Source organism: Rattus norvegicus, chromosome 1 (assembly GCF_021556685.1).
Source record: "Rattus norvegicus strain SHRSP/BbbUtx chromosome 1, alternate assembly SHRSP_T2T, whole genome shotgun sequence".
Taxonomy (NCBI): domain Eukaryota; kingdom Metazoa; phylum Chordata; class Mammalia; order Rodentia; family Muridae; genus Rattus; species Rattus norvegicus.
Window position 1 is genome coordinate 36,066,842 of NC_141534.1, and position 27,113 is coordinate 36,093,954.

The 27,113-nt window shown below is 42.5% G+C and overlaps 1 protein-coding gene across 3 annotated transcripts in view; it reads left to right on the forward strand.

The window, feature by feature from the left end:
• Adcy2 (adenylate cyclase 2) overlaps positions 1–27,113 on the forward strand; it is a 446,582-nt gene that overhangs the window by 377,884 nt on the left and 41,585 nt on the right. The window contains exons 17-20 of one of the 3 annotated variants that reach the window (XR_015642825.1): positions 2,845–2,964; positions 6,080–6,249; positions 17,035–17,119; positions 22,673–22,814. Coding sequence is in view for 2 of the 3 variants with exons in the window: in NM_031007.3 (NP_112269.2) it covers positions 2,845–2,964; positions 6,080–6,249; positions 17,035–17,119; positions 22,656–22,814 (534 nt within the window). In the remaining variant the exon portion in view is untranslated. 3 annotated transcript variants of the gene reach the window in all.

Consider the following 27,113-nt stretch of genomic DNA (forward strand, 5'->3'; position numbering starts at 1 on the left):
GTTTTCCTACACATTGGAGGAAGTGTATTCTTCATATTCATTACTGTATGAGTAGATAATTAATGATGAGATAAGTAGACAACTCTATAAAACAAAACTATTTCTTTTCATAAAATGTAGTGTGACCTTACTCAACCAAGATTTATCAACTACTCTTTTATAAAAGATTATAACTGGGGCACATTTGATTTGAAAACTACATGTATTCAAATTAAGATAATAATAATTGAGAAGCAGACAAGTAATAATATTAGTAGTAATTGACCAAGTAGACATGTTTGACACAAACTTTCCCACCATGACTGTGATCCATGTAGAGAGAACAATTTTGCCTTCAGTACCAGAACTCTTGCAGTGTTCTTCTTTCTTGACATGGAAGAATCAATCCTACTGCCAGGTAAGGGAAGAGTGCCAGAAGACATGCAAAGTTGATGGAGAAGGAAGGCAGTGAACGAGAAGAAGGGTCCTGTGCCTCATCCTAAGCAACTTTTGGAAGGATAAGGATGGAGCTGCATAGCTGTCACCTCTCCCCTCAAACCACACAGAGCTGGGAAGCCAGCAGTGTGCCATCCTCCCAAGTTGAATGGGCACCATGTTTACTGACCCTCCATTGGCTCTTCCATGTATAGGGTTTCTTGTGGTTATACCAAAGCAAAACCATAAAGTGGTTTAAAAGCTGACATTGTGTATAAAACCGCAGCAGTTTTACCTAGGTAGTTTTACAACTGTCCCAGGAGTTTGTATTAATCACAGAAGGACTTGTTTGACTGGCCCTGCCTATGGTTGCATGGGGATTTACAGAGACAAGCCTTCCATGTGCACTAATCCCTAGTTCCAGCCTCCTGGCTCTCCTATGCAGCTGGTGCCCAGGAACACTGGGCTCTTTGGGAAAGAATGAACAGAATAGACTGGACACCAGGAGATGGGCTCCCTTTTCCTTGCCCCCCTCCCTCCCTCCCTCCCTCCCTCTCTCCCTCCCTCTCTCTCTCTCCCTCCCTCAGAGAAAATGCTACATTCCACTGGGGTACAAGCAAAACCTAGTTACCTGCTCCCTTCATTGTGTCTGTGTCTTCCTATCTGGCCCTCCTTCCAAATGTCCATCCTACTTAGCTTCCTACATAAGGCACTGCCTTTTGGAACACTGTAACCAACTCCTTGATCCCTTCCTTCCCAAGTTGTGTACTTCTTTGCATTAGCCCAGTGAGGCTGACCCGGGAATGGGCCCATATATCAACAAGAACAGTAGCTCTGTGTCTATTAAAGGGTGATACGTGTGTGTGTGTGCACTAAAGGAAATTTAAGTGGTTTTCTGGCAGAACATTTCATTTGCTAAAAAGTCATTGTCAGCTTCTCAGGTATAATCTCTGTGATACTTGAATTCCCTCTTTAGGACGAGGTAAAGAGGGCTTTTCTTTTTCTATCTTTAATTAAAGTATAATTATATCACTCTCCCATTTGCTTCCCTTGCTCTTACTCCTTCCATGTCTCCTGGGTGTGTAACAAAGATTTTTTTCTATTTTAAAGCTATTTGTTGTCAGGGATGGAGTGATGGCTCATTGGCTAAGAGGACTTGCTGCTCTTGCAGAGGATCCAGTTTTAACTTCTCCAACACACATGGCAACGCATTTATCTTTAACCCCATTTCCTGAACATCTAACACTCTCTTCTGTCTTCTGCATGCATCAGACATGCATGTATATAAACACACAGGTGAACCACTCAACAGACATAAAATTAAATTAATCTTTCTTAAATGTATTTGTTATTGAATAAAATGTTACATAAAACACTTGATTTAACCACTTTTCCATGTGCAATTCCATGGCATTAATTACACTTGAAAAGCAAGCCAGCCATCTCTACTGTCTGGTCCTCTCTTCCCTGCCCTCTACACATCTGCCTTCCTATCCTTAGGGATTTGCCTGTTGCAGATGTTCTGATGAATGAAATCACACATGATGTCCTTCTGTATTCAGCTTATCTCATATTGCTTGCTGTCTTCACCATTCTTGTTTACTTATTGCTGTCATGGCCCTTCTGGTACAAGAGAGCTTTCCTTTGCTTTGTTTTCTCAGCCAGTAGTAGGCAGCCCCTTCATTGGCTTCTCTAGGCTCAGCTCCCCTTGTCCTGCTTACCAAAGATGGGACAGATATATTCAGGACTATCTGAGAAGGGTGGTGGCTGTGGATAGCCTCCCTGTGCTGCTGACAAGGAGACTGTCCTGCCTTTCAAACGTGTTGGCCCTTTGCTTCTGGATGCTGATATGAATGCTTATTGTTAATTCTGCCTACCTTTCTAAGAGCTCAAGTTTGTAGCCTCTTACCCGTCATCTGAGAGGACAAAGGATCACAAATAAAGTATGCAAGTGTGCCTATATGCAGATATAGCTGTAGACAAATGTGGCTATAGGTAAATATGGCTATAGGTAAATGTGGCAGATGGCAACTGTCTTCTTTCGGTTTATTGACTCATTGAATGTTTGAACCAAGATGGCAAAGACTGAAGTCAGTTCTGTCATCTCTAATTCTGTGAGGAGGGTTGACTATCTCCGTATGTGATGACATTGACTTAGCAAGCCTTCCTTTGATTTAGTTGCTTCTGTTTTCATCAACAGCAGGCTTGAAGGAGTTTCTGTATTGAAGGAGACTGTAATGGTTACTTACTTATGGACTGGAACACCCCACAGTGTCAAGAAGCTGAGAGCTGCCATCACTGACAAGAGTAGAGACTTAGATTGTTTGCTGACTGCACATAGGAAGTCATTAATAAATGCTGCTCTCACCTGCTCCTTGTTTCATCCGATCTCTAATAATTCACTGAAAAAAAAAACCATTTCTCTTTCAGTTTTTCCTGAGCAACTCTGAGGAGACAACCCTTCCCACTGCCAATACATCAAATGCAAACGTTTCTGTCCCGGATAACCAGGCGTCGATTCTTCATGCTCGAAACTTGTTTTTCCTCCCGGTAAGAAAGTTGAACCTAACGGTACTTTGCTGTTTTCCTGTGATATCATCCTAAGCGATGCAAGGTTATTGGTCTCAGACAACACCTCATTTAGCCTTTCATCCCAATCATAAGTCCTCAGAAAGCAGGCTCTGTGAAGGAACCCTACACTGGCATGTCCTACCTACATATAAACCACACTGACATGTCCCACCTATATAGTAAACCACATGAGGGATTCTGCAGGTCAAAAGGCCAGAAGATCTGGGAAACACCATGGTTTCTGCCTCAGCAGATTCACTCATGTGAGAATCAGGGGAACTATTTGAGCATTTTTGCAAGACCATGTATCTCTAAACCTTTATTATAGGAAGTCTTAGAACGAAGGAAATAGGGAAGTTCTGAGAAAGAAAGTCCCAGTTACTACTGGGCAGGACATAATTCTTCTTAATAATAATTTTAATAATTATAAAAGCTGCAGTAATAACAAAATAATTTGTCAACACATTTAGTATTTTAAATACAAAACCACATGAATTCCTTACACTGAAAGCTTAAGTTTGTGAATTAATTTTAAAGATTGAACAGTTTACCCACAAAGGCTTTTGGTCCAACTGTTTACATAATAAGCGAGAAAAACTGAAAGTGGGGGAAAAAAGCAATTTTTTAAAAATTGATTGTGTTATAACCACAGAATAGAATTAAACTCAGCATTTAAATGAGATACTTAAGAAGCATTCAGTGGGGCTAGTGCTCAGCGGTTAAGAGCACTGACTGATCTTCCAGAGGTCCTGAGTTCAATTCCCAGCAACCACATGGTGTCTCACAATCATCTATAATGAAATCCGATGCCCTCTTCTGGTGTTTCTGAAGAGAGCAACAGTGTACATACATAAAATAAATAAATAAGCCTTTTTTAAAAATCTGATTAAAAAAACATTCAGTAGCATAGATTCATAGTAAATTACCAAATAGTATTATTTAAAGCTATCTCAAGAAATATGAACACAAGATTTTAAAATAACACCTGTAGTAAATTATGTAGGGAGCATGGAAAAGCACATAGATTATTGTTAGTATTAGGTGACTATAGATACTAGGGATCATTAGACACTCTTATTTTTATATGTGTCATTTAGTATACTTCTGACTCTAACATCACAGGTTTCTGGCTGATAACTTTCATAAAACAACAACAAAACCCTTTTTAAATTACCACTTATGAAGGCTGCCAGTCTTTACAAATAATGACAAAATTTTAATATCCCTGTAACAAAAACATAAATTTTATGTAGCTTTGGGCCAGGCACTGTTTTGAACTGACTGTGTTGTGTATTGTCTCAATGGAAATTCTTTGTGTGTTGTCTACAATCTCCCTGAGAGTTCTCTGTGTTGCTGTGTATAATCTCCACATGAGTTTTCTGCGTTGTTGCACTTTCTCTGCCTGTGAGTTCTCTGAGGTGGTTGGCATTATTTCCAGCACTCCTTTAAGTGGCAGAAGGAAGGTGTAGAAGTTCCTTCCTTATTGAAATGGGCTGCTGTGAGAATCAGCTAGGCCCAGAACCCCAGGTAGGCACCCCGCCATATTCAGCTCCTAGAGCACCCTCACAGCTCTGAAGAGCAGCTTGGGAATCCCTGTGTTATCTGAGTAAGGAACCACCAGGCTACAAGTCAGCACCTCATGAACTCTTCCTGTAAAAACCCTATTTTCATTTTGCTTTGTTCTTTCAATTTCTAAATCTATTATGCGTTAATATTCTTGTGAAAAAATACAAAGGTGGATCACTGAGACTAAAAAGAACCAAATGAAAAACAATCATGAATGTGAGCCCCATATTCTGTTAGCTTCAAATGAACCAAATTAATCCTATCAAGTTGCTATCAACATTCCGTTCAGGTCTCCTGGGGTTCACAACAGAATTGTTAGTCCACCAATAGGCTAGCCTAGGCAAGGAAGTGCAAAAGCATATTGTATCCACAAGTCCACAAAAGCCCACCAAGGCTGACTTGGCAATCTACCTAAGATGTAATCAAGGCTGATTTCAAGACACCCACTGTTAGGAGAGAATGGCTTCACTACTTAAGAGTTCACATCTCTCTTATGTCTGTTCTCCATGCTGGCCTGAGTAAGCCTATCATGGCCCTCTGCCTCTTTCTGGTTTTTGTGGTGGTCAGAGCAATGAAGAACCAACAGTGAATAATCAGTGATGAATACTTACAGGTGGAGAGTGGCCATACAAGGAAAACTGTAACTTCTGCTAGAGTGACCCAGTTGTATCATTGGGTAGGAATTTCTGTCTCCTTTGAAAACAAGAATGTGAGACGCAAGTTCTCTGTAGTAAAGCATTTGCCCTCTGTCTGCACAATGCCTCCACACAATTGAGCAGCCCTGTTATAAAGAAGAACCTTGTGCGGTAGCCCCTACAACTTTTTTCTTCTGTGAAAGCAGGACTCATGAGTTAATATCAGTAACTATCGGCCATGTAGCCTCATGGGAATGTTCTAGCGGAGGCATGAATTAACAAATGGCATGTCACTGTGATGAAATCACAACTGATGCTTTACGAACCAGTCCAGTCCACTGAGCTGAGACTCTTGCCCTTTCTGCCATGCTCTTTCTACCCTGGGAATGCTGGAATAGAAATCCAGCTCCCGGTTCTTAAAAGTCCCATGATGCAGCAACAGAAAACACTCAGAAATGTTGACCTCTTCCTTTGGCATGCCTGCTTTGGCTGTGGGGCTTGGATTCTAGGCTTCCTGCATCTGTTCTTTGTAGACATCTATAAAAATGGTGTCATGACACTCACTGTACAGGGAAGATGATGATGTCACTAGCCAATAGTCACTGCACTGAAAATGAGTGATGGAGGTATGGCTGAATCCAGGGCTCTCCAATGCCTGCTACATATGATAGACAGAGGAGAAGGTCAAGGAAGTGGGCGGACCTACCATTTCCTGTGGACTAAGATGCAGTGTACCAGTGTCCTGCATTCCATGTTTCTCACAAATCAAGCACACTCAGGCACCCACCCTCCTCATCCAACTTTCATGTTGACCATACTTATAAATGGTGTCCCCACATTTAACCGGTTAGGGTTTCCATTGATTGTCTTTCCATCTTCTTTTCCTGGCCCAGTACTTCATATACAGCTGCATCCTGGGCTTGATCTCCTGCTCCGTTTTCCTGAGGGTGAACTATGAGTTAAAAATGTTAATCATGATGGTGGCACTCGTGGGCTACAACACCATTCTACTCCACACCCATGCCCATGTTCTGGATGCGTACAGCCAGGTCCTGTTTCAGAGGTGAGTGGACACCCTCTGTATCTGGATATCCTTACCTCATCTATGGCAGTTTTGATCCTACAGTCAGTGAAAAGTATCAAAGTTTCTGTTGTCAGTCATTGCAGTGATAGTTTCTTTGAAATGATGGCTCAAGATGGTGAGTTTTTAATTGTTGATGACATAGACTATGTCTTCAGAAATGCATGTAGAGAGCATGGTGTACTTTAGAGAGAGGATTTGTATAATAGGAAACTTCTTTCCTTTTCCACCCCATCCTGTTCCTCCTCCTTCCCTATCTCTCTCTGTCCAGGCTACACTTGAGCTCCTGAGCTAAAATGGTGCTCACACTTCCAGTGGCTAGCACAACAGAACTGATAAGTAGCATCATGCCCAGCTTAGCAGGATTCTGGAGGGCCCTGACATGGCCCTATTAATATTTTGCCCTGAGCTGTTCTCTGCTGCACTATATATATATATATACATACATATATATATATATATATATATATATATATATATATATATATATATATATATATTACGGGGTGTTTAGAAACATTTGAGTGTCTCCATTTCTCTGCACACCAGTCACAATCATTCCATAGCAGCTCAGAGCAACCAAACATGTACCCAGAAGTCACCAGATCTCCCCAGGAGAGATATTTGAAGGCAAAATATCATCTGGCTCAGAAGAAAAAGTACCAAAGAAAATAAATTGTTATTTTCACAAGTTATGGTGTAAAGATTCTTTGTAGAATTTCCCTAAATATCACTGTGTAGAGGAAAAAGGTCAAACCTAGAAACGTTTTTGACTGTGAAAAATGTTAGCCCCAAGACAAACACAATCCTGTTGATTTTTCCAGCCTCAGGACCAGATGTAGAAAAATATTCTATCAGAAGGATCTTATTGCTATTATCCCACGCAAGCATCTATCGGTGGATGAAGTTGTGCTTGGGAATTTTTTTTCTGTTATCAATTTGCTTCCAGAAGCTTCTAAACTTGAGCGAGAACATTTTAATTATCACATTATCCATTTTACATCTCAATAGCAAGATGTCCCAAGCAAACACTGGTTTACATACACATCAGGAATTTTCTATGAATTCTTTGCATTTTCCCCCATATCATTCCCTCCTTTTTTTAAGACTAAACCAGGCCTTGTACATTCCCAGCAAATACTCTATCACTGAGCTATTTCCAGTTATTTCTACTCTGAAACTTTTTTTTAATACAGAGAGTCCTCAAATATATGCATAAAAGTGTTGACCCAGAAAGATGGTGCTGTTGATAATGGGTAGCCACATCTCCACATGCACAACGTGGCCACCTCACCAGATATGTCTTATCCATCCCATGCTCTCAGAAATGTGGCGACAGCCATCCTCATCACCTCATTTATCCTCACCCTTCTCCATGCTGTGAAACCCGATAATCTGCAATCAAGCTGAGGGCATAAAGTTGCAGAAATGCATAAGTGTATTAACAGAATGTTATTATTCCTTAGCCAAGATGAGAATGAAACCAGAAGTTAATTTTCCTATAAATTCTTAAAGTCCCCAGCGAAGCATGCTTTATTATTTCTCTACCATATTCAGTGAGCCTGCATCACTTTCCTAAATAAATGCAGCATTGATGATTTTTGCATACAGCTGGTGGGCCTATTAAATTTTCCTCTATTAAATTTAAAGTGCTGAGATACATTATACATTTGAAGCAAAGGGGGAATCAGATTATAAAGCTTCTGAAGGGAACATTATTGTTCCTGGGCATGGAATAAGCCCATGAAGAGAAACAATCTCAAAGAGGCCGGGCAGTGACATGCTGGTTGCTAGGTACTTATGCTAAGTCTTTGCCCTACTCAAGACTTGCTTTGGAGTTCCAGTGACTTCACCCTCTTCAGGGGCTTTGTCTACTACCCAACCTGGAATCTCCTTCAGAAGGAGCTGGCCCTTCTTTGGCAGATACCTATAGGATCTGGGGAACCTATTTCACCCCCAAATATACTGCTCTGCTGAAGGAAAAGTGTTAGAAACATACAACAGAACAGCTTAACAATGTCCTCTAACACCAACCTAAAGGAACCCCAAATGAAAAGCCCCAAGAGTAGTTCAGTGTCATTCCAACATCTCTAATTCACCCCAACATTCATGGTTCTCTGTATCCTGAGCTTCTAAAGCTATATCTGGATGGTAAATACTTCCCCACACTTGCCTGAGTTTATAAACACTGGTAGGATAGGACAGGAAAAGACAGGACAGGACAGGACAGGACAGGACAGGACAGGACAGGACAGTTATTGGTGCCTGATTTGAGAGAATGAAAGCTCTAAAGACTGTCTCTGTCTCTGTCTCCCTTTCCCTCTCCCTTCCCGTGTGTGTGTGTGTGTGTGTGTGTGTGTGTGTGTGTGTGTGTGTGTGTGTGTCCAGAATGCTGTCCAGTCCTGCTGCCTGGAGAGTGAACATCTTCAAATCCCAGAACACGAAATGCCCTTCCAGGAGGGAACTGGCTAAGAGATGAGTAGCCAAGGCAGGCCTTCTGCAGGAGCCAGTGTGCTGCTGCAGTCCCCCTGGCTGTGTCTCTTTCTAATCCAATCTTAGACATCATATCCTCATCCCATACTCATTCCACATTTGCTTGTGCACACTGACTTGATATCACAGCTTGGCTATGAGAACAGCATCCTTCCCCTCCAACCAGGCTTCTGGGTTTGTTCTTCAGGATTCTTGAGTGTTTTCATGGGTCTCACTCCCATTCCAGCCTTCACTCTGAGGGTATGCCAAAAAAACAGAGTATCTCCTGGCATGTTTCCATCCTGAAAATAAAGGTTGATATTTTCATCCTCAATAAATGAGCATAGATTTTGATTTATTTCTCTCTCTCTCTCTCTCTCTCTCTCTCTCTCTCTCTCTCATGCATGTGTGCGTGCATACACACACACACACACATGTACACACACATACACACACAGGGGAAGGGAGAGGGAAACAGAGATAGAGAGTGTTCAGAGCTTAAATTCTCTCAAATCAAGCAAAACAGACCAAAGAAGGCTGTTGTGCCTACAACAATGCCTGGCCTGTTCTTAGTAATGAATAAATGAAATACAATCAAGATGCATTCCAAACAATATAAAGCCTACAAACACTAGTAATAATGAAGTCCCCCCCCACCCCTGGCTATTTCTTGCCTCTTCAGCTCCTCAAAGTCAGGTCACTCAAGAGAGCATGGAGAAAAGCCATCTCTATTTCAAGACAGTGCCAACAAATGAATGCACTTTGCATGGTATGTGGCTAGGCAGCATGGTTTTTCATGGCTTGGTAAGTAGCCTCTCCTAAGCCAAATTTGACATTGAACATGGTAAGTACAGTGGGAAGCCAAGGTCTGTATGAGACAGCCCAAATTGATGGAGTCTTCCCCTTTTCTTCTGAGTTCTCTTTTTCCAAGAAAGCTACCAAAGAAAGCAGAAGTCTGCAATAGAGAAGCTTCAGATCATTAAATAATTCATAAAATGACATCAAAGGTGTCATTACCAATTCATGAATGCAGCAAGATGTTTCAGAAGGAAAATAAGACTACATGGGGTGAGCACGCTGTTCACAGTCCATTTGTGACTGTTCACTGTCATCCCAGCAACATGTGCCTCTTCTGTCTCACCTCATGGTGAAGTATGTGTTTGGAATGTGGAGGAGTTATTCCCATATCTCTGAGATTGTTCAACAGCCTTGCATATTGTCTGCAAGGATGTAGCCATACTAATTCCTAAACAAGACCCTGGGCACTTTCTCCCACAATTCTTAGCCAGTGCTGCTGGGCCATTAAGTGTTTATTCTTCAAGACGACATCAGGGCACTGACAGCTGAGGGAAGTACTTTTGCCTCTGTACCTCCCATGATGAAGGCTGACTGCAAAATCTACAAAGTAACAATGGATTTCTTATGAGCATCTTCTCTTGAAGATTAACAAGTCTCAAGATGCAAAGGTTATCATCTCATGTGATGTGCACCAGGTACTAGGTAACCCCACTGGAAGGCCAGATGTGTCTCTTTATTTTTGAAGAGGCATAAAGGATGAGGAGTTCCAAGAGAGGAGCTATGAGGGAGTTCTATAGACTCAGCCACTGTAGTGAACAGAGTGGAGTAAAATAAATGCTTTAAGGGTGGCACAGCAGATGAATGCATAATCAGCAGACACATCCATAGCTTAGCATCTTCCATAAGTTTGGACTGTGATCCTTAGTAGGTTCACCTTCCCAACTTTAGCATCAGCTCCTTCTCCCAGATACTGGTGTAGGGGCTCAAAGCAGCAAGCATCACTAAGAGACAAGAGTCTAGACCCTCCAGGTGGAATGTCTCTGTTTCCCTCTTCTTTTCTCCATCTCCTGAGAACCTCAGTGTCTACAAGATGTCAAACTGTGATATGTTTTGTGAGCTAGTGGCAGTCAAGAGAAAGAATTGAGGACTTCATAGTTCAGAAGAAGCAGGGAGACCCACACATCTGCCTCCTCTGTAGATAGTGGTGGGTGTTCCAAACACCTACAATCTATTTGAAGTCATCTTTCTTTTCATTAGAACATATTCTAATTATCCATTCTCTCATAATATGGCCAAGTTAATTTTGCAATTGTTTTAAATTACTTTGAAATTTGATATCTCAACCTCCCCAGTCTTGCCTATTTCTCCATCTTCTTCCAAAGGTAAGGAACATATGCTGTGCTGTCTAATGCCCTCCACCAACAGTATAGGGAGGAAATCCTAGCTGTCCAAACTGCCACACCTTCCTTCTGTAGGATGAAGCCATCTTTTCCCACTTGAAGCAGAGCACATCTAGGTTTGGACTGACCTGGAAAAACATTCTATTTTCACCCTTGTTTTGAGTGAATGATAGGGAACCAAGTTTGTTCCCACATAGTCTACAGAATAGAATTGTGAGGGTCCACTCTTCAGATTGGATGCTGAGTTCATGCACAGCCCATGGCATCAGATCCTCATTGCATACATCTGCCTTCCACTTAGCATCTAGTCTCTACACAGAGAACCTAGAACTGCACTGGTTGGGGTGTATCATTATCTCTAGAACTATGCACTGCCAGTGCCTCCCCAGTCAAGTTTTTATCCCTTTTGACCTCTCCAAGCATGTCTTATTACCTTGGTCCAGTTGGTAGTGGCATAATATTTTTGTCACCCTGAAAGGTTCTCAAGTCTTGAGCCACCTGACCTCTAGAAAACATTAGGGACTTGTCATCACTCATAGGGAATGCTGCAGCCCTAGACAAACCATTGTCATTATGCCTTCTACTGACCATTGGCACACCTAGGTAAAGTCACTGTGTGACTCAGGATGAGGAATAGCCTCCAAAAGGGGCAGTCTCAGTCATACGTAACCAGGGTACAGGGTACAGGTAACTGTCCCTGAGACAGTTGTCCAGCACTGTAAAGGACTATCACATGCATCTTCCAGTTCCTCATTCCTTACATCTAGATGACATGAAGGTGCTCCAACAGGGCACAGGTTGTCTCTTTTTTCATTTGAGTCCAGCATGTTTTCTGGGCTGCATTTGGTTCTGGGTAGTGTTGACTTCTGACACTGTCATTTGCTTCATGGCCGGTACAGAGCAAGGGGCAGTAAACAGAGTGTTGCCCTCATGACTTCAATGTGCAAAGCTGTTGTTTTTGCCTACTTTGGCATTGAAGCTTCCTGAGAATTCAAAAGCCTTTTGTTACCAAAGCCCAATAGGTATGTCCTAATGCAATGGTATAGGAAAGAGAGAGCCAATAGACTAAATGCCAACTGATAAGTCAGCTGGGAACCCTGAATGCTATGTGGGTAGGTGATGGGCAGAAGCATTATCTCTTTGCTGTTGCTGCTTCATGTGTGTGTGTGTGTGTGTGTGTGTGTGTGTGTGTGTGTGTGTGTGTGTGTGCGTGTGTGTGTGTGTGTGTGTGTGCACATGAGTGTGTGTTGCTGGACAGAAATGTAGGACCTTGTAGTTGCTAAACTCTCTACCACTGAGCTACACCCCTGGCCCACTGGCCTCTTCTTTATGAGCCATAGGCTCCTGATTAAGGACCTAGGGAGAAGACCTCTGAGTTATCCCAGACACAATGACCTGAGAATACACTATCTCAGCTTGTGTGTAGTTCATAGAACAACAGAAATTGGGTTCCTTACAGGTATTTTTTAAATAGATTATGTCATCTAAGAAAATGTTTTAAAATGACATATTATTTATTCTTATGTGCATGAGTAGTTCGCTTGCATATATGTATGTTCTGTGTATGAACCTAGTACCTGTGGAGGCCAGAAGAAGGTGTCAGAAATATCCTTCTGAGCTGCTGTGTGGGAGCCAGGAACTGTACCTAGGTCCTCTACAAGAGCAGTACATGCTCTTGACTGCTGAGCCATCTCTCTAGCCTCCCAGATATGAAGTTTTTGAAGTAATGATGCTAAGTAGTTTCTCAGTGTAACCTTTCTCAGTCCAGCTGTGCTTGAGCCAAGCTTCTGATGTCCCTCAAAGGTCACAAAGATCAACCTTAGACAAGTGGCTCTGAGTTTGTGTCTCAAATGAATGAAAATCAAAGACAAGGACTCTTCTGCAGTGGAAATAACCTTTATTAAGTAGAATTACAGAAAAATGAGAAATTGAGGGAAAGTGAGAGGAACTTCCCAGAGTTCAAGAATTTCCAAGAGAGGAAGAACCATTGAACTCCTTGGTCTATGCATTTGATACCCACCCAGATAAGGGTGGCTGAAGCCTGGGTCTGTCCACCTCTGATTTGTGCTGTTAGCGGTTTCCTTGACTATTGACTATCTGCCATCATGTGACTAGTGTCACAACCCTCCAACGTTATAGGTGTCTCAAGTGCTGCCAATTGTACCAGCTCCCTTTGTTCTCATACATACAAGATTAACTCATTGCTGGACCATGTCAGAGAGTTAACACCAAGATGTAGCTACAGTCTTTCTTGGTTGCCTCCGATCCTTGTCTATGGGGTGGCCTCATAAGCAGGAACTTCTAGCTAGAACCAGCTTTACAATTTAATCTGTTACAATTAGCTGCATTAGAAGCTAGAATATAAAGACAGGAATGTCTTACGTATGTCATCAGGGATTTTGGGTAGAAGTACATAGTCAGCTGTGTTCACACACCCCACAGCTATATCCCTTCTCTTAGCAGCTTCTAGTCCCTGTCATGTTAACCCTTAATCGTCCCTCTAACTCCAACCTCTGTTTTCAGTACAACATCCAGGTGCAGCTTCACTCTTCAGCAAGGGCGTTTTTCTCTGAATATGGAGGCAGCATCTCTTACATCTGTGAAATAATGTGTATGTCCATATACCCAGATTACATTTTCTCCCCAGAGTAATGAGAGTTTCCTACATACCTCATCAAAGCAGTTTGCTTTCAGGATAGAGACTGGTTCACTAAAGGATTCCTTCATGTCTCTCACCGCATTTTTCAGGGGATTTTGTTCATTTGGATTCCTGAGTTCTGAGGATCAGAATGATTGCTAATTAGCAGTTTCAAGTAAATGGTCATATAGCTGCATATAGTATATGATATCAGACATGTGTGGGCTTAGTACTTATGAGTATAAAGTACTTACAAGTCTACTTATGGATAGAAAGAAAGCACACATCACCGATCCATTAGAAATCACTGTTATAAATGTTTCCAGTTATACTGGCTGTATCTTCTGGCTTCACAATTCAGTAATGTTGCTACCCAACACCCTGCCACCAAACTAGAATAAATCAAAAAAGCTTTATCTTCATGGGGTGTGTGTGTGTGTGTGTGTGTGTGTGTGTGTGTGTGTGTGTGTGTGAAAGAGAGAGAGAGAAACAATGAGTTGAGTTTGAACTATCATTTTATATAAATAGCTGAACCCATTCAATGATTCAAATTATGACACTGCCCCCCAAAAAATACAATGAAATTTTAATTTCAAGGACCTCATAATGTGAGCTTATGAGGAAACAACACAGCCACAGATAAAATTAAATTAGAATGAGATCAAACAAGAGGAAGGTGGCCTCTAGCCCAGAATGACTGTAGTCCTCTAAGATCACATGTGAAGAGAGAGACACACAAGTGCTTGAGGTCACCCAGTGATGATGTATTCAGACCCTTGGGTGACAACATACATCACCAAATCCAAGGTGGCTGCCAGAAGCTGGGAAGAGATGAAGAAGAGCCTCAGTCTCAAAGGTCACCTTGGCTTCCTAGTCAGAGCCTCCAGAACTCTGCAAGAATGCATTTCCGTAGTTTGGAGCTGCTCAGTGATGGTGCCTGGGCTGCAGTTGTAACAGAAAACTGACAGAGTGAGCGAAGCAGAGGCCTGAACTGTTGGGAGTATATCTGGGACTCTATTTTCTCTACGCCCTTCCTGCCCACCCCATCTACACACTCTCGACCAGCAGAGTAACCCAAGAATGGATCTCTATGTGATTTCGGATTTCAGTGGTCCCAGCATCATTTGTCCGCAGAGGTTCTCTCATGAGGAGAGCCAACAGTCGCCGTTGGCAGTTCATTTTGCTTACTCAATTAAAGATGATTTTGAGAGAACATTTTGAGAAAATTCCGTTCTTCTTGAATTTCATAGCAGAAAAGGGCTTCCACTTACTGGTCAGCAATGTCCCTCAGGCTCTCTGGGTAAACTGCTTTTTGTAAAATTTATTGTGGTCTGTAGTTTGTCACCTCCAAGATCAACAAGGACAGCCTTGCCTTGACTTCTTTCCAGATATTCCACTTCCAGTTCACTGCTGTCTTCAGTAATTTGGAAGATATGAAAGGCAGGTGGGACTCCGAACCCCTCCACTGGCTTGATTATGTGCCCTTTCTGTGTGTGAAATAGGAAACTAACCAGGTTCTGAATCCATTAGAGGACCCTGCCTCTGACTCCTTGTCTCTGTGTATTTGAGGCTGTTGATCTCTTACCTGACAATCAAAAGAGAATTAACTCTATTTTGTATCACTGAAAAACTACCACAAAACTCTTACCTGAATGCTTAGCTTTTTATTCTTAGTTTGACTGGTGCTCAGGGAGAAGAGGGAATGCAGTTTCCATTTCTGTCCCTTGGCTTACTAAAGTTAGGTGACAGGAGCATGCAGAAGTTCAACCTGCACCTTCCAGGGATGACAGCTGTGTGATGCTGCTCTCTCTACCCACCCATCATAGTGTCTGTATGGTTAATGTAGAGGAAAGAAATGAGGTTAACATTCACTGACGCCATCATAGTTATTAGGTATCTGCTTTCCATCCACATTTAAACTGTGCCATTAGACACATTTGCCTGAGGCTAAGAAGGATTCCATGTCATAAAAATTGGTGCCAATGAAATAGAAAAGGAGCCCTGCACCCTTCTAGTAATTCTTGGAGAAATAGAGACCTCCTCATGGTGGATGAGCTCAGCCTCATAATGGGCTCAGCAGGTGTGATGCAGAGGGAGGAGCACCATAGGTGTGCTTGGAAGAGCACAAACATGTCCCCATCTTTCTGCAGGGTTCTGGGGCTGCAGAGCTTAAGCTACTAGGATCTGCCCTTTCTTACTCTTCACACTTTCCTTTCTGCGAAATTTACTGATGTCCCTATTTTCCAGTTTTCCAGCCATTTCCTTCTACTGCCACCATACACTCAATACTACAATCACCAGGGCCATGTGGGGAGAGTGTGCTGAGTATATGTGCTGGCTGTATAAATATGTGATGTCATCTGGCACTTAATACTGCAATCACCATTTATCATGAGAGTGCTGTGGGCCAGTCTATGTGCCAGGTGTGTAAAATCTGAGGCAGTATCCATTGGCATGGACATCCCTTTTCACAGATGAGGGTGGTGACAATCGAAAGGACTTCTAAAAAGTCCCTCAGCTCACAATTCAAGTCCAGGTGCCCTTACTTCAGAACCCATTGAATTACATCAAATCTTAGTATTCCGCTTGCCCTTGAACCTTCAGTGGGGAAAACAGAAACTCACAAAGCAGGATAAATAATAAAGAAAGTGATTGCCTGCCACCATGTTGTTCTTGGGACAGTGTCTGAGCAAATTGCCCAGTATTTTTCAGAACTTCCTTATGCTCGAATGTGGGATGGATGCTTGCCAGGAAATGTAGAATATTGCCAAGGATTGCAGTAGAGGACTCCTTGCATAAGTGCAGATGTGCTGAGTCACTGCCATGCCTGCTGTAGGAAGACAGGAAGACCCAGCCCAGCTCAGCAACATACTGACAGTGGTCACCTGAATCTGAAGGCTGATCAGCAGTTAATGGGATTCCTGCCTCTGTAATGTTCTTAACATAATGTGTTAAGAACGTGCATCAGCTAGAGTGTGCATCAGCATATGAAACTGCACCTGTCACAAGTGGGAGACCCTTGTAGAAACTAACTTCCTTATTTCGTTTCTATACCTCATACAGTTAATAATTTAAAAAATACTATCTTTCTGAGAGCAATAATGAAAGCATCAAAGAAACCATCGCGAGCCCACTGGCCTTAATAGAATGGATTAGTATTGTGCACACCTCTCCTGCAATACCTGTTAGAGCTCAGTGCAAAGTAAAGGTCTGTGCTAATTTGCACCTATTTTTATTTACTGTGTCATCAATATGTGGACTTAATTATTTGCTGGTTTTTATGCACATGTGGGTTTGTGGTATATTTGAAATGTGTCCTTGGCTGGGATGAAATCTGGAAGTGGACTGGGGATTCAGAAGTTTTCACTCCTAGGATTCTAAGTCTTGTATGCATGTTGTGTGCTGCTGTGGTCTGTCTGTCCATCTGGCTGTCTGCCTGTTGGTTTGTGTTTTCAATAGACCAGGCATTTGGAAAGACCTGAAGACCATGGGCTCCGTGTCACTCTCCATATTCTTCATCACGCTGCTGGTTCTGGGCAGACAGGTAAGGAGTACTTTCTCTCATCTCCTGCAGTGCAGATCTGCATTGTCGACATGCTTGTGCTAAAAAAAACAATGTTTAAGAGTCATAATCTTCTAAACACTTAAGAGAAAAGTAGGCAACCAGGGTGTGTGCCAGATATGAAGGCAAAAGTTGGTTTTGCCACAGGGGCAAACTTCAGAACAAGTTCTGAACAAACTTCAGATACAGATATGAATCAATTAATTTCCTATTAAATCTTAAACTACAAATGTGTTATAGTTGGCAAACAGCTGAACTATGGGGAACTACCATGGCATGGGTCTCGCGGAGTATATGGCACACTACTTCTGAAAGTTGGTAGTTTTGTTTCATTTGCAACCATTTCTCAAAATATTGTTCTCTGCTAAAAAATTGTATTTTGTAATGCAAATTGTTCATTCTTAGGGCCGCTGTCTTCTCTTGGTATCCCAGGGGAGGCTATGAATAGTGGAAATTAAGGATTACCATGCTTCTGCCTGTGCACAAAACCAGCCACTAGTGACAATAAGACTTATCTGAAGCCAGGCAGCTCTGTCCCCAGCATCTGGTTTAAAGCATATGATATTGGCAGTGTGAAGCCAAGTGGATGATTTGGGCTAAAAAGCACCAATGCTTCAGTGTGGGTACATTATTAAATAAACTCATGGCAAAAGCCTACAGGCTTATGAATTTCAGTCTAGCTTCCAGTCTTCCTGCTAGGTAGCTATTAACAACTGCACAGTTGGGAAGTCTGTTTAGTTGGCTAGCATCCCACATCTGGAACACTCCCCTACAATGACACCACAAAGTCTGATGCTTCCTGGGAGCTGGCAGTGAGGCAGTACCCAGGCTAAGTTAGCCACACCCCAAATTCTGTGTGCATTTTTCATCTTGTCTCAGTGTCTGTGTTTCTCCCATTCTGCATTCTCTGGCTTGCTGTCATAACAGCCTGTCCACATTTTGGCTCATTCCCTTTCTGCTTCTTCTGTGACTTGATCATTTGTTGCTTGTTTCTCACTACTGACAAGCTTGCTGCTCTCACTCATGGTGCAATCAGACCCCTATGCTTCCTAGGGTACCCAACAAGTTACACAGAAAAGAACTGAGCTTCCTTGTGCAACGATGCCTCCAGTAGTCATTCTTCAGGAAATAGCAACCACCCGTGAGTTGCCTGCTTCTCTGTGCCATGCCATTGATGCCATGTCCGAAGTCTCTTTTGTAATAATAACCACTCAGTTCACCTCCCATCATAGAGTATTTTAAGGCGCTTAAGTTAAACTGAATCCCACACAACCCCTCTTTTTAATAGCAATAGCGATGGCCAACATTCAATACTACTATGTAATTGTGGTCAAGGCCAACGACTGACAGTTTATTCATTACTCTGTAATAGAATTAAAGCAAATAAGTAAGTGTTCAGTATTATGGTCAACCACTGGCATAATAGTGTTAAGGAGTCTTTAAAGGAATCAATTTTTTTTCTTTTTGCTATTTAACCTAATGATAGATACTCTCCACACCTAGACACCTGGACAAGGTGTTGCTTCCCAAAGGAATAGAACGATACTTTGCAGTCACTTATGCAACCTTTGGCTGTGAATCACAAATCTGTATGAGGCACATAGGAAACACCATGGTGGGCCAGGAGCCTGAGCTTCAATCTAGAATCATCACAGGAATGCCAATTCATTACAGAAGAGTCTTCTGGAATAAGAGAAACCATGCCTCCTCTCCCTTCCTAAATCACAAATAAGTTACAGCCTCCTCTACATATAGGAGGTTTCCAAGGGCTGTGGCATCCAGGGCCCTGGAGTGACTATATCCTAGCTGGTTTATTACATAGATGTGTAGGCATCCTTGCAAGCTACATTTGTATGGTCTCCTTTCCCCATGACCACCTCCTCTTGAAGGAGCAAATTGACAGCCTAAAGATCATTCTAGTTGTATATGCTTAAGAAAAGCATAGACCAGGATAGAAAGTGTGCTCAAGAGTAAAGAATACTTGCTGGTATCACAAGAGATTCAGGTTCAGTTTCCAGCAAATATATAGTGGCTCACAGTCATCCATACATCTGGTTCCCGGAGATACAGTGCCCTCTTCTAGTTTTCATAAACACTAGGCACACACAGAGTACACATATGTAGGCACAGACACAACTAATAAAATTATCCAATATTTTGTACAGATGTACAGTAACATCTGTATTAAAAATCTAGTTTATGAGTCTAATTTGCCCACTAAAGGTTTTATTTAGAATATGGAAGAAGGCTATGCTTTCTCTAGTTTAAACTGCAGCATGCTGAATATCAAGACTGTGCTCCATGTGAGGTGTCATTCTGTTGGGGCATCTGGGAACAAAAGTCATCTAAGTCAGGCTCAGCAGCCCCATGACTCCTGATTTTGTCCATGCAGACTAATAGGAAGCTCTATGGTTGCTTGGGTGAGTTTTGGAAATAGGCAAAGCATGAAGCTTGAGACTATGATGAGTGTGACTGCACTGAGAGTCACAGACACTCTTGACACACACCCCTGCCTGACACAGTCTGAGAGATGGTGATGATCTGAGGAACAGTACAAAGCAAACCTATGGCTCTGGGACGCTGGGTGGAACAACTACTGTTCTCCTCAGGGTGACAAACAATGCTCTAGCTCTTCTCTTTATCTCTTCTTCCATCCTCACAGTCACCTAGGCCACATAGTCACTGTCTGCCGGGTGTGTCACATGGCCAGCCCCGTGTCTCTGCATCAGATCTCCCTCTCTATTCCCATGTTATTTTACATAGACAACAATCATTGGATTTAGAGTCCAACCTAACTCCAAGATGAGGTCATCTCCAGAACTCCATCAATATATCAACACTAACTCTATGTCCAAGTAAGACCACAGTAATGCTTATCAGGAGTCAGGGTTTGGAACTGCCTTTTGGGAAACTGTTTAATTCATTACAACTGGTTTGAGATGGACACTCTTGTTTTCCTTTTAAATATTTCAACATGAGTTTCTCTTATGAACACTGCTTATACATAGGAGAGAGGATCTAAAGTGGTTTTCATGGTTTGAAAAAGTGATACAATGGAGAGATGGATGTTATAGGTGCTAGAGAGTTGATAGATACATAAATAGATATAAATGATTGGTTGGTGATATAGTTAGATTATATAATTAACATACAAAAAGAGCTAGAGATGTGATAGATGGATGGATGGGTGGATGATTATATAGATAAGATAGGTTAATAGACTGATAGATTGGTGGATGATAAGCATGCTACATTTATAAGGACAAGAAGTTTATCACATATTCAAAGTTTTAGACATTTAAGAGCAAGGCCCTGCCACCATGTCAGCTGTAATGAAGGCCATCTCGGATATATCACATTGTACTGCAGATATATGGGTAAGAAAGATTATATTACAAAACAGAAAACTAGATAGTCTTCCAAATCTCACAGTCCCTTCCAAGGAAATACCTCCAATAACTAAAGGGTCTCCCATCAAACTGTCCCTCTTGTTTTACAGGTTCCATGTCACCATCATCACACTGAAGATCAAATTTTCAATACTTAGGCCTTTCAGGGATTCATGTAAATCATACTCAAACCATAGCAAGAAGGTATGTAGGTGAGGGTACAAGATAGGTGATAGAGAGATACACAATTTGTAGATACAGAAATCGATAATCAAACAAACCGACTTAGTCAGGGTTTCTATTCCTGCACAAAACATCATGACCAAGAAGCAAGTTGGAAGCTAAAGGGTTTATTCAGCTTACACTTCCACATTGCTGTTCATCACCAAAGGAAGTCAGGACAGGAACTCACACAGGGCAGGAAGCAGGAGCTGATGCAGAGGCCATGGAGGGATGTTACTTACTGGCTTGCTTCCCCTGGCTTGCTCAGCTTGCTCTCTTATAGAACCCAAGACTACCAGCCCAGGATGGCACCACCCATGATGGGCCCTCCCACCCTTGATCACTTACAGCTCGATCTCATGGAGGCATTTCCTCAAGAGAGGCTCCTTTCTCTGTAATAACTCTAGTTTGTGTCAAGTTGACACACAAAACCAGCCAGCACACAAACTGTCACTTCCATGCAAACTGTTTCCAAATTACAGATTTAATTCTAATAGGAGACTATTTTCCTGTGGTGCCTGAGGAATGCCTGAGCAGCCCCTTGCTAGCTGAGCACCTCATCACAACCTTGAACTTCCATGCAGGAGTCTTGGGGCCTGAGCTGGCTCTTAGGGTGTTCTTCCACTTGTGCCTGACTTTGGATTCTCACCTGTGTCTTTTTGCTATCCCACCATGGCCTGCTTCTTCTATTCTAGTTTAAACCAACTACACTGCCCCTTTGCCCTAAACTCTAAAAAGATAATGATTTTCCAGTCAGTAAAATACACAATTTCCATTCACATAGTGTGTGGGAAGTATGACTTTGAATTTAAAGCGTTGAATAGTTTAAAATGCCTCACTGTACGAGGTGAAAATAAATGTTTCACTAAGGAAGGAAATGCTTCTTCATCCATCATGTATAGTTGGAATCAAACTAATTAATGAATGATCATTGTTCTCTCGGGCTGAAGTGTGAATTTATTATTTTAGAATTCATACTTGTGCATAAGAAGTGTGCATTGCATGCCTGCTGGCACAATATGTGTATGTGTATACATACATTATTACAATTTGCACTGTAATTTTTATAATTAATCAAGCCAATACAACAGCAAATACTTAGTTTTGCTTTCCTTTGCATTTATGTGTCAGTAGCTAAAAGTCGTCCTTTTCATGAAGCCCATCTTTGACAGAAGGTTTCACTCAAAGATACTGGTATCACAGGAGACACAAAATGATAGCAAGGCCAAAGACGGCCTTTGTCAGTGAGTAGCTGGTCCACATATTTTATATTGGATTATAATACACACATGTGTGTGTTTTAACGGCCCCATTTCTAACTCAATAATATCAACATACACTCTCATCTACAATATATTGGCATTCTTAATACACAGTGCAAGGCTAAGTGAAAGACATCCATACTTTATAATAAAAAAATACATAATTGTGGTAGCAGGGACTTCTTTTCAAATTCTAAGGACAAATTGCCACCCTTTAAAGTGTTACTTATGTGATACAAATCCTTGTCTAGGAAGTGTCCTGAACTTCTTATTCCTTAATCATTCTCATGCTACTGTGCTACTTCAAAAAATAATTTAAGCTGTCTTGTGGTGATCTGGAAGGGAGCTTACAACCATTTTCATTTGTTAGCCACCAGAACCCCTAAGCTGACTATTGGAAATCTAGAGGGGGCTTCTAATCATCTTAACTTGTAAGCCGCCAAAGTCCCCAGTTCCCTGCTGTTGGGTTTCTTCATTGTATTATACAGCAAGTGTCAGATATCTGGATGGGCCATGGGGCTCAGCAGGGAGGGAGACCGTTCTATGTGCTACTCTGTTCTCTTGTTGTGTTTTCTCTTTGATGACCTCCACTCTGCCAGGACAAGTTGCCTATTGTCTCTTCACCTCTGTGTCCTCTTGTAACAGAGTGAATATTACTGTAGGTTAGACTTCTTGTGGAAGAACAAGTTCAAAAAAGAGCGGGAGGAGATAGAAACCATGGAGAACCTAAATCGAGTGCTGCTGGAGAACGTGCTTCCTGCACACGTGGCTGAACACTTCCTGGCCAGGAGCCTGAAAAATGAGGTCAGAGGGGCAGGGTGGGTCTGGGCGGGGTCACAGTGGGCTTGGAGGCTGAAGGTCTCTGGAGGGTGCTACCATACTGTGGCACTTTACACTGTACGTCCACAGTTAGCCTCATATTTCCCATTTCAAGGGGGTATTGACTATTCATAGAGACACTGGGAACACTGAGACAGAGCTGTGCTGCTTGCCTCTTGAGTTCACAAAGCAGATGTGTTGGTGCTTGCCTGAGATCTCAGCATACAGGAGGTGGAGGTGGGCAGGGGGTGGGGGAGGGAGGCGGTGATCCGAAGTTGAAAACCATCTTCATCTGCATAACAAATTCAAGAGCAGCCTTGAATAAGAAAAGGACTATACAAGACCTTCTATTATCTAAGGAAAAAATAACTTGTTATTAAGAATTCTTCTGGGCCGGTGGGGTGACTTGTGGGTTAAGGCATTTGCCACCAATCCTGATGACTGGACTTCAATCCCTAGGGCCCACATGGTGGAAAGAGAAAAACTCCACTAGTTGACCCTCTCCTCTGACCTCCACATACTCACGGTGTGGTATACATAGGCACACAAGTGTGCAAACAGAAATGCAATTTAAAAATTCTTCCTTAATCATGTCAAGTTCTGAATGTGAGTTAAGAGATTCCCCATTCCCACACAAAATCCTCTAATGGCCTCTTGTCCCCATCCATGGAGGACACGTCCATACCAGCACACGTGTGATAGGGTCCAAGTCAGGAAGCCAAAATAAACCAGAAGTCCACAGGTCAACATTTCCCTATTGTCAGATTCCTTAGGGAACTTTCAAGGTCTTGGAATTTCAAAGACAGTGAGATAATGTGTGAGACCATGAACTTAAAAGCTTTTCATATAAGCACACACAGACCTGTGTCTGCCCGTCTTGGATGGAGAAAAAAAATGGATGTCTGAGGATACTTAGCAGTGTTGCGACTGTCGTTGAAATATGAAAATGGCTTGGGCAATAGAGTGTTCTGGTGTTTACTTTTTCCTTAATATTGCTGAGCAGCAAGAGAAAGCAGACAGATCTCTAATTGCACATAATTTAAAACGTGGGGTTAGCACTGCTAACGACACCCTGTGCTTTCAGAGCTGGCTAAGCAGTCTCCTCCACTAGAGATTTGTGCTGGGGTTGGGAGAGAATATGAAGGCAGCAGAGGAAACTAACAGATGAACTTTCCACCAGATCAGCTCAACCTGGCAGAACAGGCTGCCAAGCATCCTCCTGTTAAGAGTCTTGCAGCAGCTCGCACTCATGCTGAGAATGGAGAATAGGAACAAGCATTCGCATTTGCATCCACTGCTCTTTGCTTACGGTTTGGTTCCCCTGGGTATAGTAATTTTTGTTGACTTTGCTGTGGGTTTAATGATGCTTAATGTATCACATTTGTAGGTAGAAATGTATCATCAGTAAAATTAACTTACAATTTACAAATAAAATAAAATTTGATGTAAAGAATTGAAAAGAAGCCTGTGGGGCAGCTGAAAAGTCTCAAGGCACAGGGTGTAGCAAACCTGTCAAAGCCTGTGTTCCTCCTGTCATCTGTATTTTCTGACCTAAGCATTTTTCTCAGAAACCTCTCTGTTGCTTACCACAAGTAATGAAATCACTGGACATACTAAGAAATCATTTTTATTAATGGTACAGGAGTCTCTTATACCTCTAGCAGTTTCTGGGTTTTGTTTGTTTGTTGTTGTGTGTTTTTGCGTGAGTGAATATTTGCATGTGTCATGTGTCCATGTGAAGGTCAGAGGACAACCTTTGGGCTGGTTCTTTCCATCCACCATGATTTCTATAAACCAGACTCGTATCTGCAGGTGTTATTTCCCACTGGCCATCTTGCTACTCCTGTCCATTCGATTCCTGTGTGCAGCCTGCTTCTGCTGCTCCTGCCATGAGAGTCAGCTGAGGCTGTCCTAAGTACAGAAATGGACAGGACAGAATGGCCACTCCTGGTTGCTCTTGGGGGCCGCAGTCTGTTAACACATATCCGGAGAGTGGCTTTCCGGCTCTGGGGAATCCACTGTAAAGAAGGGATCCCTGACTGAAAAGAAAGTACTAGAAACTAGCTGAGAGATAGAAGCAGTACATGACAGGGAAGAAGGCTGCAGCCTGCATGGAGGGATGGAAGAGAAGACAGACCTGGAAGAGTGGGTAGGAAGGGGACAAGGACCCAAACACAGTTTCTCTCCTCCAATAACATTTGTTCCTTTTGTGTCAACATTGGTAAAATACAAGAGAGCTAGTTAAAGTTCATGGTTTTAAAGGGTTCGGTCCACCGTAGTGCCGGGAAAGAAGGAAAGTAGACAGAGACAGAACATACCATATCCCCAAGAAGACAAATTTGTTCCAAATGGCATACTTCCTCCAATGGCCCTGCCTCCTCATATTCCTACCTTTTAGCTATAACAGAATGATCTCTCTATTAGGTCAGAGCCCTTGTGGTCTAATCATCTCTGAAAGCCTCATTGCAGGGACAGCCAGAGGATGCTGTGTTACTTTCTCAACCCAGTCAAGTTGACAGCACTGTCTCTGCAGTAATCAGAGAGTAAGAGAGGAGCAGGGAAGGAGCCTGCAGCTGGGCAGCACAGCTTCACATTTTAATCTCAATGTTATCTACTTCTGCAGCCTTCATCCGGGAACTTCCCACATCTGAGCCTTGGTCTCACCATCTATAAAGGATGGAAAGGATGACTTTCTCTGCAGTTGTGCTTGATAGATCGGTCATGGGATGCTTAGTACTAAGTCAAAGGGAGGCAGGCATTTCACAGAATATCACACACGGTCCCTTCATCCACCATGTACGACTGAGACCAGGGAAGCAGCTTCTTATTCCTCTGTGGGGCATGGTTGCCTTTGAGGGCAAATGCTGGTGCTTTGGTCATCCTTCACTACACAGTAATTTTCTGGAAAAAAATTCCTAGTAAAATGGCATGGCTTATTGTCACCTGTATCAATGAAGGTCCTCCACTGTGTCTTTTCCTGTTGTATCCCATTGTATGAAGCAGAATTAACCTCCCGTCATAACTAGGACTCAAGAATTCTTTAATCACTGTAACAATTTACTGAAGCTTTTGTTTTGATGACTATCATTCACTGTGCCTCTGCTCAGAGCCTGGCATGGACTGCATTGCTCCAAATCCAGTCTCATAGGCACACCCTTGTCCCTCCTCTCAAAACTGGCCATCCCACAATCTGTCCTGTCCATAGTGAGCCCCTAATGGGAACCTAGGGGTTGGTCCTCACCACAGTCCTCTTCTCTTTGTAGGCCTTAAACAAAGACCAGAGCCTACCCTCATCATTAGATGAGAAGACTGCATTTGTCATCTAGCTGATTCTTTTCTGAGGCCCCAGGTGAAGGGGACTATGTGTGTGCATTTAGCCAGGTGGCATACTTCAGGGAACCAAGGCTTGATCAGCAGACACTCTGCAGATATGCTCTACAAAGAGAGCCCTTCAAGGACTGCCAGCCCAATGCCCACAGCATTCCTTATCTAGGAGAGGGACAGATTGGTTTGCACTGTACTCTCAGGAGATGGTAATTACATGAGCCCCTGGACAAATTAGTATTATCTGACAGTTTTGGATCATTGTGCTAAGCAATCTATAGAAAGATTAGCAGAGTCGTGAGTAAAACCAGAGACCCTGTTGAAGTAGCTTAAGTCTGGAAGAGAAACCATCCGCACAACTCTAAACACTTTCTAGAACACACAGGTCAACAGGCACCAGAGTTTTGATCACTCTTTGGACTGAACATTTAATTATTGATGAAAGGACTTTGAATTACCCTGAGTGACAAGAAGACCCTTAAGGTTACCTCAGGCTTTAGTTCAGCATCAAGGGAGAGCTTGGTGCATTTACAAATTAACAGAAATGAAGGACACAAAAGTGATTTCTTGGTGACAATATTTCCAGTCCTGGCATTTCATAGTTATCATATGTGTATGCATCTGAGTTTAGTGATGCTCTGTGAGAGTTGTGTGAGTCATTTATTCCCACTGTGGGATCTTCTCAAGAGTTATCTTCCTGTCTCCATCCAGTCCCCAGATCCTCTGGAGTGTGCCCAAGCTTAGGACACCCATCAGTCAGAACATGGTCTACTCTGACTCCATGCCCACTGCAAAAGCAGAGGGCTGTTCATGAGTTCAGATCATGCTTCCAAGCCTTCAGGTTTCATCGGTGCGAAGGAATTTGGGAACCATTGGAGTTCTCTTGGTTTCAGGTATAGTCATCTAGGAGTCCTGAATCTCAGAACCAGAGGTACAGTGTCTCTGCTTACCCCCTGACAT